Raw genomic sequence first — 12,508 nt, 5'->3', positions numbered from 1 at the left:
AATAATATTTACCCTGATCTTATAGTCTCCACCAGCAATGTTTCATCCTGTGTCCCCTCCAGAGGCAGTGTGGACATTTCAACCCTTGGCATACGAGCACTGAGGCGACTGTGTGCATTGTTTTGATGAAAGCGCAGACAACTGAAGAATGGCTGTTTGACAGATGGTGGGATTAACTTTCTGTGGTTCAGTCTCTAGCAGTCAATGCTGCCAGTGCCAGTGTCTCCCGTTTAAGGCTTTAGGGTGCATCGATGGAGCTTTGACCTCTGTGGTCACGTGGCCGCTAGCCGTCCTGAGCTGTCGGATTCAAAATGTGAGATGACTCAAGGCACTGGACAGCTTCAATATGTGTGCAGTACACCCTAAACAAATCAAGCTGTAGGCTCGCAACACTGTACTCATGTGCAAGCTAAGTTAGGACTGGGAATTTTTTCTAATGTGTTAAAAACATGCCTGTCCTCTGTTTCCCCTCAGAATGAAGAACAAGCTCTGGTACTTTGAGTTTGGTACCACTGAGACCATATCTGCCACCTGCAAGAAACTTAACGAATGCATAGAAGTCGAGGTGAGTCACAGTCTTATCACTGAAGCATAATGGATGAGTGTTGACAAAATGTGATTGGTTGTGTAACTGGCAGAAATTAGGAAAAATATCTTTAAAAACCCAAGAATATACCGTATTTGATGCAAAAAAAAGATATCAAATATGAAACATCTTGTGTACACTACATGTCAACAAGTTTACTTTTCTGTCTTTTCGCTGACAGACTTTCAAGTGCTGTATTTATTTTATGTGTTTCTAAAAATTTACAACAAAGTAGTTTTCTCATATTAATGAGGTGGGCTATTCATAGCACATCATCAGATTAATGCTCCATAAAGTCACTGATTGCCTCATTCTGTCATACAGCACTGCATAATCTGTCACCTGGGTGCTTAAAGCACAGCACGACTCCAAGAAAACACACAGGAAACACACTTTTTCAGAAACCATTGGGGCCAAATGCAAAAAAGCTGCGTTCCATCCCAGAGGGTTCATGCCCAACATCCTCTACTACTTTCTTAAAGGTTAAGGCTCGTATAATCCATGTTTTCCTTATTGTCAACAAATCCAACAAAAACACATGTTATTCTGTCTCTTCCTACCCAGTTTGTTGCACTCAGCTGCAAGCCCATTGGTTGGCTCACAAATATTTAGTTTCATTAAAAAAAGTTACTCAAACAGGATAAATTTTGCTTTTGTTGGGAACTATTTTTAGCTGCGGATTAATACACATTTGGTGCTCTAGTAAGTATGTGTATATGAGATTCAAATCAATTCAATTTTATTTATATAGCGCCAATTCATAACAGAAGTTATCTCATTGCACTTTTCCTATAGAGCAGGTCTAGACCATACTCTTTATAATATTATTATATTATAGCCAATCTCTGACTTATATATAAGTCAGAGAAACTACAGTGCCCATGTTCATGGTAATGAAGGAACATGTCATCCAGTGCAACAGTGTGGCTCACTGATGTGTTTTCAAGAATTTTGGACAACAATGGAATATCTATGGCACAGAGAAATTAACTATATCACACAGACAATCCTTGTTACTATGATTGATTCACTGTATTGAATATCACTAGACTTATTTCTGATATTTGTCAATGTATGATGTGATATGTTCCTACTTTAAACATCAGGAAAATATTTTTAATCTCTAATTGTTAGTTATGATAGGCCCATGTTACAAAGTTCAAAAACAACTCCCTTCACTTCCTCTAAACTAGTTACCTTGGCATATATATTTATCAAACGATTAGACTGAGCAGAGCAGTAATCACAAATAACCCCTACTAACCTGAGCCACAATCTATATGTCAGTGATGTTTTTCATGCAAGGTACGTGGACAGATACATGATATGATTTAATATAGGCATATAGACTCGTGCTCCTGTTTTAAAGCAGAATTTGTCAGCCTGATTAAATCTCAAGGACTTCAAAGCATAATCTTCTTGTGTATGGGCAGTTTTGTAAAGAAATATTTGGATTTTATTACACTTGACTCAGAAAACCTTGAATTTTGTTTGTAATACAGCCTCTTAGAAAGAATGGCATTATGTTTCCATTGTTAAGTAGTCTGTACGTGAAAGCTTTTGCCCAAATTCTTTCTGAATTTGTCTGCGCAGCCGATTGCAAAATAGCTATTTCATGTATGCACACTGGAAGATGCTGACGTGTTTACCACTCAGAGGGGTGTGATTTCCAAGCAACGTGACATCATGTCTAACAAGAAACAACTCTTTACTACTCTTTAATTACTAGCACCTAAAAAAGGGAGGACTGGACTTTACATAGTTGACAAGGGAAACAGAGCAGAAAGCAGTGAAGATGCTATCTAACACCAATGTAGGAGTGTAAGATATTTTTATATCTTATTGGTCCTAATGTAAGACATTGTAATGCCAATGGGGTTTTTTCTGGAAATTACACAAAAGAAAAGTTGTTTTAAAGCCAAAGTGCAAAAGTGAAAATACATGCATGTGTTTGAAAGTTGAGTGTATACAATATAAAATAAGTGAATATATATATATATATATATATATATTTATGTATATATGTATATGTATATATATATATATATATATATATATATATATATATATATATATATATATATATGTATATATGTATATGTATATATATACATATATATATATGTATGTATGTGAAAGCAGAACAAATGTATCAGGAGGTCCAGAATGAATTATGCTGTTAAAAATCCCCAGTTAGTGGATTACTTACTGGTTCAGTATAGGTACAAACCACTGGACAGTGTGAACAGCTCTGTATACACTTTACCGAGCTGTCCAGTATTGTCCACTGGACTGTGTGTGTGTGTGTCTGTCTGTGTTTGGCTGTGCATATATGTATGTGTGCAGGCACAAGTATGCATCATATTCCACATGTGTTTCACGGACATATTATGTGATGGTTCGTCTGTGGTTTGCCTGCATGTTGTGGGCGTGCAGTCAAGTCCAGCATTTTTGTGGCTTCTTTGACTCAGCATGAATCAGCTGTGTATGCGAGTCACAGCAATGTGTTGTTGACATTCTCTGGGGTGTTTGAATTATTTGATGAATCCAGATGAGGCTAGACACAATATAATTCAGTGTTAGGCCAAGAGTACCAAATGGGGTTGCTTCATATCTGTTTATATCATACAATATGTATTGACATTGCGCCGACTTATTTTATTGCTGTCTCTTTTGCTGCTTCACACAACTGCACACTTGGCGTCTGTCCAGGTAATGCATCAGGCCGAAATAAATCTTGCCGTCTTAAACAAATCACTGGTGTGCAAAGTGGGTACAAGCATGGATAGCTATCTTACTCTATGATACAGTAACTCATGCACTGGAGCTTTAATGTCTGTGGTCTCTATTAGCTTAGATGTTAGCATTAGCTTCCTCTCACGCAGTACATTTAAATGCACACAAGAGGCTATGTTACTCACAGAAATCAGGTTACGCAGGAAATCATTTACATGCCCTGTAGTAACTTGGTTACTATAAATCTGCTTACATGCAGCAGGTCAGTAATCAGACCACAGACACTATTTTGGAAGCTTACTTATTTTAACTAATAAATGCACTGCTTCCTGATTTTTTTCTTTTTCTTAGTGGCCAACGGTGCAGTTAGAGTACAGGCTCAGTAATGAAAGCACAGCTTTTCCTTACAGCGAGAATGTGTCTAAAAAAAATTTTCACAAATAATCGAATGTTCAGCGGTGAAAACCGACTTATTTAGACTTCTAGAGGCTACTTTCAGCTTCACTCCCTCCACCTCCCACCCTATCTTCGCTGCATTTTAAACATTGAACCAGCAGATCCCCCTCTCCACCTTTAAAGGATTTGGCGTCTCAGGGTCTGCACTCTGTCTGTTTGCATCCTACCTGATGACAGAAACCCCCCATGTGGTTGCCCATCTCGGTCAAGGCTCTTCTCTGATCTGGCTCCACAGTGGTGGAATGAGCTTCCCCACTGAACTCAGGACAGCAGAGTCACTGCCCATCTTCTGCCGCAGGCTAAAAACTCACCTTTTCAGACTACAACTCAACAAACCTTGCTAGCACTTACTTATGTCTTCTTTTTATTTTAAATATCTAGCTAGATATTTAGCTCTTGCTTCTACATGGTTTCAGTGCACTTATTTTAAGTCGCTTTGGACAAAAGCATCCAATAAATGAATGTATGCAATATTACTACAGTGTCTGTCATACTGCAGCAGCTGGAATGGGTTCGTGTTGTGCAAACTTAAAAGTTCTTAAATGTTTCGTCTTTTTGTCTCCTCTTTTAATTTTCCCTCAGTGCGACGGGATCATCTTGGACCTCAGCAATACCTCCTTAGAGGGCATCGCCGTGCTCAACATTCCTAGCATGCACGGCGGCTCCAACTTGTGGGGCGAGTCGAAGAAGAGGAGGAACTACAACCGCATGAGCAAAAAGGTTCCTGACAGGATGCCAGCCAGCACCGTCACAGACACTAAAGAGCTCAAATTTTGTGTGCAAGGTGAGTCAGAGGAGATGAATGAGGACGCACCTTCCAAGGAAAGTGTTGAAAGAAGAAAAGCAAATTCACCTACCTGTTTACGGGAAGCTGCTGTAAAAGGCTTTGTTTGAGTTTCATCATTCAAACATATATAGGCATATTAAGTGTAACAGTAGGCTATGCAGGGTTCCAGCAGTATACTGGAGGTAGGCTGCGCCCACTGAATTAGTAATTGCCTCCACTAAGGTCACAAGTAATGATAATAAAAATAATAGGCTTTTATTGAATAAATTCTTCAAAACCCTGCGGAGAAGTAGGGCTGTTTTGCAGATGAAAAGCTATATTATGTCTATGTGTGACTGTCTATTATGGCCTTAGTCTGGACATGAGATATGAGCAGTGCAACCTAAGCGGGGATTCAGAAAGAAAACAGCTCTGCATTTAAACAGCGCAGGGGGCCCGGTTGGTGGGGATGTGTTTTTTAAGGCACCAGTGAAACAATGAAATATGATCCAGGGAGTCCAGCTGGACTAACAGATTAATGCATTGAATTAATCTACGCCAAAACACTGCACAGTAGTTATTAAAGCTCAAACACAGGATTTTACAAGTCTGGAACATTATCATGGTGGCAACTATTTTATCTTTTGTCATGACGATGCGCTTGCATATTTTTGATTGGCCAATGCAGCTTTTTGCTGAATGCTTTGTGCTGCAGCAAAAGTTCAGGCTTGTTCAACTTTTTTGCTGGACGAACCTGCATGGGCACCCCCGCTGCACCGTTAGCCTGCTCCATTCAAATGAATGAGAGGGCTCACTTTTTTGCAGGGCAACTGTCGGCCAAAGAGTGATTTTCCCTGTCTGATTTTATTATTTAAAAGATTTTTAGAGGCCCGAAGAGGTACATTTCCAGTATTTTACAAGAAAAGTCAGAGATTAAACTGTAATTTTGTTATCTTGTGATCCTGTGATGTCAGATTTGTTTTCTCTCCTATCCTTTCATTCAATTTATAACCCATCAGATTTAACTTGGGACCGTATTTGACGGTATTGAATGATCAAGCTCATATAATTTTAACTTAATTGGTCAAAGCAGCATGTCGCTGAGTGAAGAAACAAAACCTTCTTCTGAGTTTTTCCAGTCGAAAAATGTTCGATGTGTCAATCAGTGACAATCAGCTGGGGATGTATAAGAAATAGTTATTTTAGAGTGGCGCTCAGTGCCACAGCTCTGTGTACTCCTCCAAAACATCCCAATCTGCCTGTGTATGCATGTCGCAGTTACTGTCATGACTCCCGGGAGCAAGTTAGCCTGACAGATCCGGGCATTGTGTTGTTGACGGACAACAAAGATACTGCATTTTCTGTGATGATGTACGTCAAATATATTACCCAGACTAATTCAGTGGTGTCACAGTATCATGTCACCAGGTAAATAGAGTTGTGTAGGTTTGAATTAAACAGTCTGATGTTTTGTGCTGTGTCCACTAGCCTCTAACAATTAGCATCCTCTGTCATCCTCTTGTCCCTGGGGACAGGAAGTGCTGGCAGAACTGGTATTTAAGGACAGTGACAACCGCCAAACATCTGTTTTAGATGAATGCCATGAAATGACCTTCAACATTGCGTCAGAAAGGAGACAACAGAATGTTCAGTAAATAAATTAAGACTATTATATAATAGATACTGCCCATGTCCAACCATTTCTCAGTCTGTGTGTTCAGATTTATACATGTACAAGTAGCTGTGTATCTTTACACATTCCCACCTGATTGTGAGTGATTGAGCCGTTTGTCTCTACCTTTACATTCATAAAAGTACAGTGTGTTTTTAGACGTTAATGGGGTCAGGCGGTGTATCTCCACTATGATAACACTGTGGGAAACCCTGCGCTGTATATTTAGTGATGTGATATTAAATCAAGATTACAACCAAAGCGTCATGGAACATAAAAAGACCAAATGACAACTGTGATCAGCAGCTCCAGGGTGTCAGCTTGTTCGTGGTTCATAATAAAATAGCACAAGTGTAGACTGCCATTAAATGTGGTTTAAAGTTTTACCTTTGGAAATAATTAAGGGTTCTTGATTATCAATGGTTGTAATCTCCTGCAGAGAGCAACCATTTAACAGTTATAGTTTCCAAAATCACCACATTACCAGTGATGTTCAGAGGTTTTCAATATAGTGAGTCCCCGGGACCCACAGATGATCATTTGAGTGGGTCCCCGGAAAAGTGAGCGGGTCCCCAATAAAATTTGTGTTTTTTGACAAATTTTAGTGTTAAACTCGTGTTTAGGGATGGGTATCATTACGATTGTATCGATACTACTACTCTTATTTATACTCTTATCGGTTCTTTTTCATTACTAAATAATTGCATTTAAAAAAATATACTCAGAAAAGGATTAGAATTGAAAATTTTAAATATAACTAAATGTTTCTAGAGCAGCAACAGTAATGTTTACAACAGCAAAGTCACTATAGGAACTCAATAATATTTCACCGAAAGCAAATCTAAAATGTCAATAAAATAAATCACATTCCTGACATCAAAACACTGAGTGAAGTTTAGAAAGAATGAAGAACTCCGACATCAGTCAGTATCAGTCCGTCCTCCTGTCCTCTGTCCTCCTCCCTCTGCTGCTGCTGTGATTCACTGCAGGTAAGTTAGCTGGTGGAGGGAGGAGGGGCAGGTTTGTCTCAGCCAGCAGTAAGTTTGCAAGAATTTGCCAAATTTTAAGATTCACGACAAACTAAGCTAAACAGTTAGACTACATACAGACAGCTTCGTTTTAGCTTGTTTGTAACAATTCACTATTAGCCGAGCTAGCTCGCTGTGCTTGTGTAAACATAGAGCCGGTGGATCAGACAGAGCAGATTAAAATATCGCTTTGTACATGTTCACGTTTATGCTTGTTGAACAGGTGTATTGATAAAGTATTGGCTTTTTACTCGCAAAGGTTTTATTGCACTTACTTATATGAACAAGCGTAGTTGTCGTCATCTCGAGTCTCTGCGGTTCTGACTGCGCTCCGTGTTTGTGTGTTTGTGCGTGTTTGTGTATGCTCAGCCCCGACACAGAGAGCAGGTGAGAGGCTGCAGACTGATAATAAATAATATTTTTTGACAGCGAGGTTTCTTTATTTATATGATTTCAACACGTATTTGTTGTTCACAATGTAGCATTGTCAGGGAAAAAATAGGGTGGACACCTGGACACGTTGATAGTGAGTTTACTGCGTCCTTTCGGATTTTAATGCATCAGAGACGCAGGACGCGTACCTAGAAACATCACTGCATTACCATGTTGGTATTTCCAATGATGTTCGTCTGATTATCGCTTTATGTCATCAGACATCCATTTAATATATTCTACAATGTTTGTATGCTGCTGCTATTTTTGTAAACCACATGTCACTTTATAGATGTTTCCACACCGCTATTCATCTCCTTATTTTGAAACTTTCACTCTATCACGGCTGGGCCTTTGATTCTTAATGCTTTAGTTTTAAATCCCTGTATGTGGTGCTCATTAACAGACACATCTTTTCAAATTACAGATGTGAGTTCAGAATGCACAGTTTGGCAGGTATCTCCTGCTGTTCCTGAGCGCCACAGCTGCTTCTTAAGAAAGTCAAATATATCAAAAATGCTTGATATTTGGGATGCCTTGACAATTGTGTCACTCTGGACAACAACATTTCAGCAGTGTATGACACCAGTATATAAACACCGTACATGCTCACTACCTGAGTGTTGAGTTTATCTTTTTATAATTTGTCATTTATCATTAGTGCTGGATCAGTATACGTTTTTATAATATGGCTACAGTAATCTCCAGGATGGGTTACTTCCAGCTGGTGTTTGAGCCTGCATCTGATGTCCACAAACATTAGAAATTAACCCACTCTATGCTTTCACCAAGGTTTTCTCAATTCATCCCACTTCTGTCTCTATCACTTCACTTTGTCTCTACATCTCTGCTGACTGAACTAAACCTTGTTTCCATGGAGATCTCAGGGCAATACTGAAGCCAAGACTGGAGGAGAGGAAGAGTAAAAGACAGGAGAAAAGGAAGACAGGTGGAAGACATACTGAAAGAAACTATAGCGTAAGAGGAAACAGTGACTTTCGATTTTTATAGTTGATGGACTATACCTCTTTGTAGATGCAGTCTTTGCACTCATGCTGCATTTTAAGCAAAAGTGGGGAAACATATTACAATTATTGGATCGACTATAAATATGATTCTGGCAGTGCTACTACCACTATATGTTGTTTTCATTATGATCATTTTAAACATGGGTGGAACTGGGAACATTAACATCACATAGTGGGTGAAATAGTAATTAAAAAACTGGTTAATGAATGTAAAATAGGTAACATGCATGTTGTGCTGTGAGTGAGAATTATTTTATAATCCAAGTTTCAGGGCCTGAAGTTCACGTTATGCCGTCTTCAAACTTACTGACTCAAACACTGGAGATGCAGCCATTCATTGTGAACTGAACCTTAGGTCACATGCTGGCGCCGCCCACCATTACTCAGAGACTCAAAAGGCTCCCAGCGGTTCAACACGGGGAAGTTAGGAGATGTTTAACTCTGAGTGACAACCAGTCGCGCTTGTTTTGATTCCCTCGTAAAACAGAAGCACATAGTTGTTTTCTGCTCCACTCAGCTACGTAAAAGAACTTCAAACAAAATGGAGGAAACGTTGATTGCGTAGTCAGCGTCCTCCCAATTCTGTACGATATAACTTTAAGGAGATCCCTGCACTTGAATAAGAAAAACGGTGCATGGAAACATGGAAATAATATACTTTGTTATACAATATGAGAAAATAGCTGTCCAGTTGAAGCTGAATATGTAAATTACATACTTCATTCTAAACACTCGTAAGCTCCAGACTTGTGAGAGAAAAGAGACTGCCTGCCTCTCTCTATCTGTATGCGTGAATGCACCGTTAGTCTTATGAAGTCTCCTCCATCTCTCTTTGCAGAGCTCACAGTCCTTGTTGCCACTGTCTCTCCATCCACATCCCTTTTGACTATAGAATTTTTCCTCAGCTTCTTTGCCTTTTCCATGCAAGCTGTTGTCTGTTTCTATTTCAGTGAAAGAACAGGCAAGAATTTGGGTTCTTGCATTTTGGGATTCCCTTATGATGCAATTGTAATCACAGTCCACCTGTCACTCAGCATGTTCAATATGTGCTCTTTTGTGACTGTCAAGACTAAATAAAACTGTGTCCATTGGTGAAAATAGTCAATATGTGGGGGATGTCTAGTCTTTGTAGGTTTCAGTGATCTTAAAGGTTAAATCCACCGAGTTTACATGAAGTTCAGTGTGCTCGTTCCAAGGAGTAAGCTACTACTAGTTATATAATTTCTTATGTGGCTCTGAAGGGAGCTTCCTAAAGTCTGAGATCAGGGTTGTCTCGGACAAACTTTTAAAAGAAAGCCCGTGTTACAAACTTGGGACGTGGAGTTTGAAAGATGTGGGCATTTAGGAGGCAGGGAAGGTCTAACGAAAGTTGCTATTGTGTTGCATTATGGGTATTGTAGGATCCAGTGCTTGGAGCTTGACCCATAAGGAGTAAAAGTGAGGATATCTTGGCCTTCACTGTTTCAATTTTGACCGCTCTTTTTTTAATCAGTCTCTTATGAGTCCCCCAACTTAATGAAAGTTGCTATGCTAAATTGCTGGAGTGCTCCTTTAGCATCCTTTGAAAACACACACATACAGCACAGTAGATACAGTTCCTATCACCATGTGGTCACTTTTGAGGCCCCATTAGCTGTTGACCCCACCGTCCTGTTCTGCTGCCCCTGTCCTCTTTCAGTTCAGTCCAAAGGTTCTGGCTCAACAGGACCGTTTAGTCCATATGCCCAGGTATTTATAGTCACAGAAACCAGTGCAGACATCTACGCACTGCACTGTGCACACAAGCAAAAACACAAGTTTGTATCACTGTACGTGTGAGAGTTTTTGCAGCCATTGACTCCATGTTGTAAATCTTAAGCCTGGTCTTAACTCTTGACCTAAATCTGAGCCATAATTCCAAAGTAGCCTCTTAAAGAAGTAATGACCAACAAACCGTCCTCACTTAAAGGGATTTTTCTTATGCCATACTCATATATACAATACATTCCAGGAGCCCTGTACTATACCACGCTTTTGTGAATGTGTACATTTTAATTGTTGTTGGTACTAGAAAGGAGTTGATTCAACTTTGAGGTAACGTTTGAGGCCTTAGTTTGTGGGGACCTTTACATAATGATACAAAGACATACCCTGATAATTATTGCAACATTTCCAATTCCTCAATATGAGACTAAAAAACCCATTAACACAGATGTTTTTGTGCTTTGCACACACACGTTTACATACAGTACATGCGTGATTTTTTACATGAGTGTACACTATCAGGTTTGGCCCACTAGCTTCACCTATTAGGGACAGTTTTAGGAAAATATGTAAATATTCCTGTGTGAATTCATTCACGTCGTGTGTGATGGAATCTTTGTGCTCTAGAGTTGTCCCTCAGGATTTAACCCTTATTAAATTAGCTTCTCCTGCTAATGCTGGAGAAATAGGAAATAGGACAAGTGCTCTAGTTTCAGAGAGAAACTATGCATTTATGTGCCTCAGTTTCTGCATGCCTTAGAGTGCGTATGCGCTAGCGTGCCTCAGTCAGTGTATATGCGTGCCTGGATGTTTATCATACAACTAATTGTTTATGGCAGTTGTTTTCTCTGGCGCAATAAACTAAAGCTTTTAAATCCATTTGCTGCAGATAATGCAATCAGCCAGGGTTACCCAGAGTGAGTGAAAGACGCCCTGGGCTCTTCTGACCTCAGTGATGAAACTTCAGTCCTCTGAGTCACTGTGTTTCTGCTCTGGTTTTTGTTCTGCATGGACAGAAACGACAGCTGAGACAGACACATAGAGACAGCCTATAGTAAGGTATAATTGGAATACAGTCACTTGCTTTATTGACAGTTAAACATTGCATCTGTTACCCGGTTTAAACAACAGTCCATAAACTGGGAGAAAGTACCTGCTTAACTGCTGTGAAAGCTTAAAGGTTTTTAAACATTTTTGTCTGTTGTCATTTGCACAAATTTGATGGCTGGACTGTGCATTTTACCCACTGTACAGACGTTAGCTATAAGCAAGCAATGTACACACCAACTGTGTGTGTATATTTGTGTGTGTATGTGTGTGTGTGTTCATGTGACAGCTAAGACTCTGGTCTCAAAACTTACCAGGAACTCAAGTTGTTTCTGTTTTTTTCCTCCACACCACATTCGTTTTCTTTTTTCCTCTGTATGTTCATGAATCGGAAACATACAGTCTTGAGATAAGCGCAAATGTTTTGCTCTAGATGAAACAGTTTCCACTCATCTTTGCCTCGGTTTACACTGCCCAATGCAAATTCGCACCGTTCGCGTCCACTCATACCTTGCATTGACTTTATATGCAACTGTGGGGACCTTTTAAAATGAGCTTCACAGTGAACCCTGGTGGCCTCTCGCTCCCTTTGTTTCTGGTCATCTCTCTGCTGTCGTTATCTAACAAAATCACTTCACACTCAAACTGAACACACCTTAAAAATTCTGTCTCAGGTCCGGTACCCATTTACAGAAAGAACTGATGCAAGTCAGTTTCAAATGGGCTCAGGTTCAGACATTTTGGAAGGGCCTCGTCACCAAACTAAAGCGAGAAGGTCGGCCCCTGCTGTAAAACATGAGTAACCCCAATAAAATAAGAACCAAGTAAAGTTAAGGGATAACGCTAGCATTTGTTAAATCTTTTTTTAACCTAAACTTCAAACTTCTTCAGAGCCAGCAATGAAGTTATTCTACTAACATTTATTGTCTGTGTAGCCACAGAACTGTGAATTTTTGATCTCTGAGAGAAGTCTGAGTCAGGGAGGCGCCACTGAAACTTTATACAAGTTTTACT

At 39.6% G+C, this 12,508-nt stretch overlaps 1 protein-coding gene across 9 annotated transcripts in view; it reads left to right on the top strand.

The window, feature by feature from the left end:
* The window catches only part of LOC122885599 (diacylglycerol kinase beta), a 110,361-nt gene that overhangs the window by 76,217 nt on the left and 21,636 nt on the right, over positions 1-12,508 (top strand). For 8 of the 9 annotated variants that reach the window (XR_006380147.1, XR_006380146.1, XM_044216895.1 and 5 more), the window contains 2 exons: positions 475-565; positions 4,361-4,562. Coding sequence is in view for 7 of the 9 variants with exons in the window: in XM_044216895.1 (XP_044072830.1) it covers positions 475-565; positions 4,361-4,562 (293 nt within the window). In the remaining 2 variants the exon portion in view is untranslated. Of the gene's footprint in view, positions 1-62; positions 142-474; positions 566-4,360; positions 4,563-12,508 lie in introns of those variants that run through there. The other variant, XM_044216900.1, reaches the window with a different exon arrangement.

This window comes from Siniperca chuatsi, linkage group LG12, assembly GCF_020085105.1.
Source record: "Siniperca chuatsi isolate FFG_IHB_CAS linkage group LG12, ASM2008510v1, whole genome shotgun sequence".
In the NCBI taxonomy this organism is placed as follows: domain Eukaryota; kingdom Metazoa; phylum Chordata; class Actinopteri; order Centrarchiformes; family Sinipercidae; genus Siniperca; species Siniperca chuatsi.
This window is presented reverse-complemented; position numbering and strand designations above follow the sequence as displayed.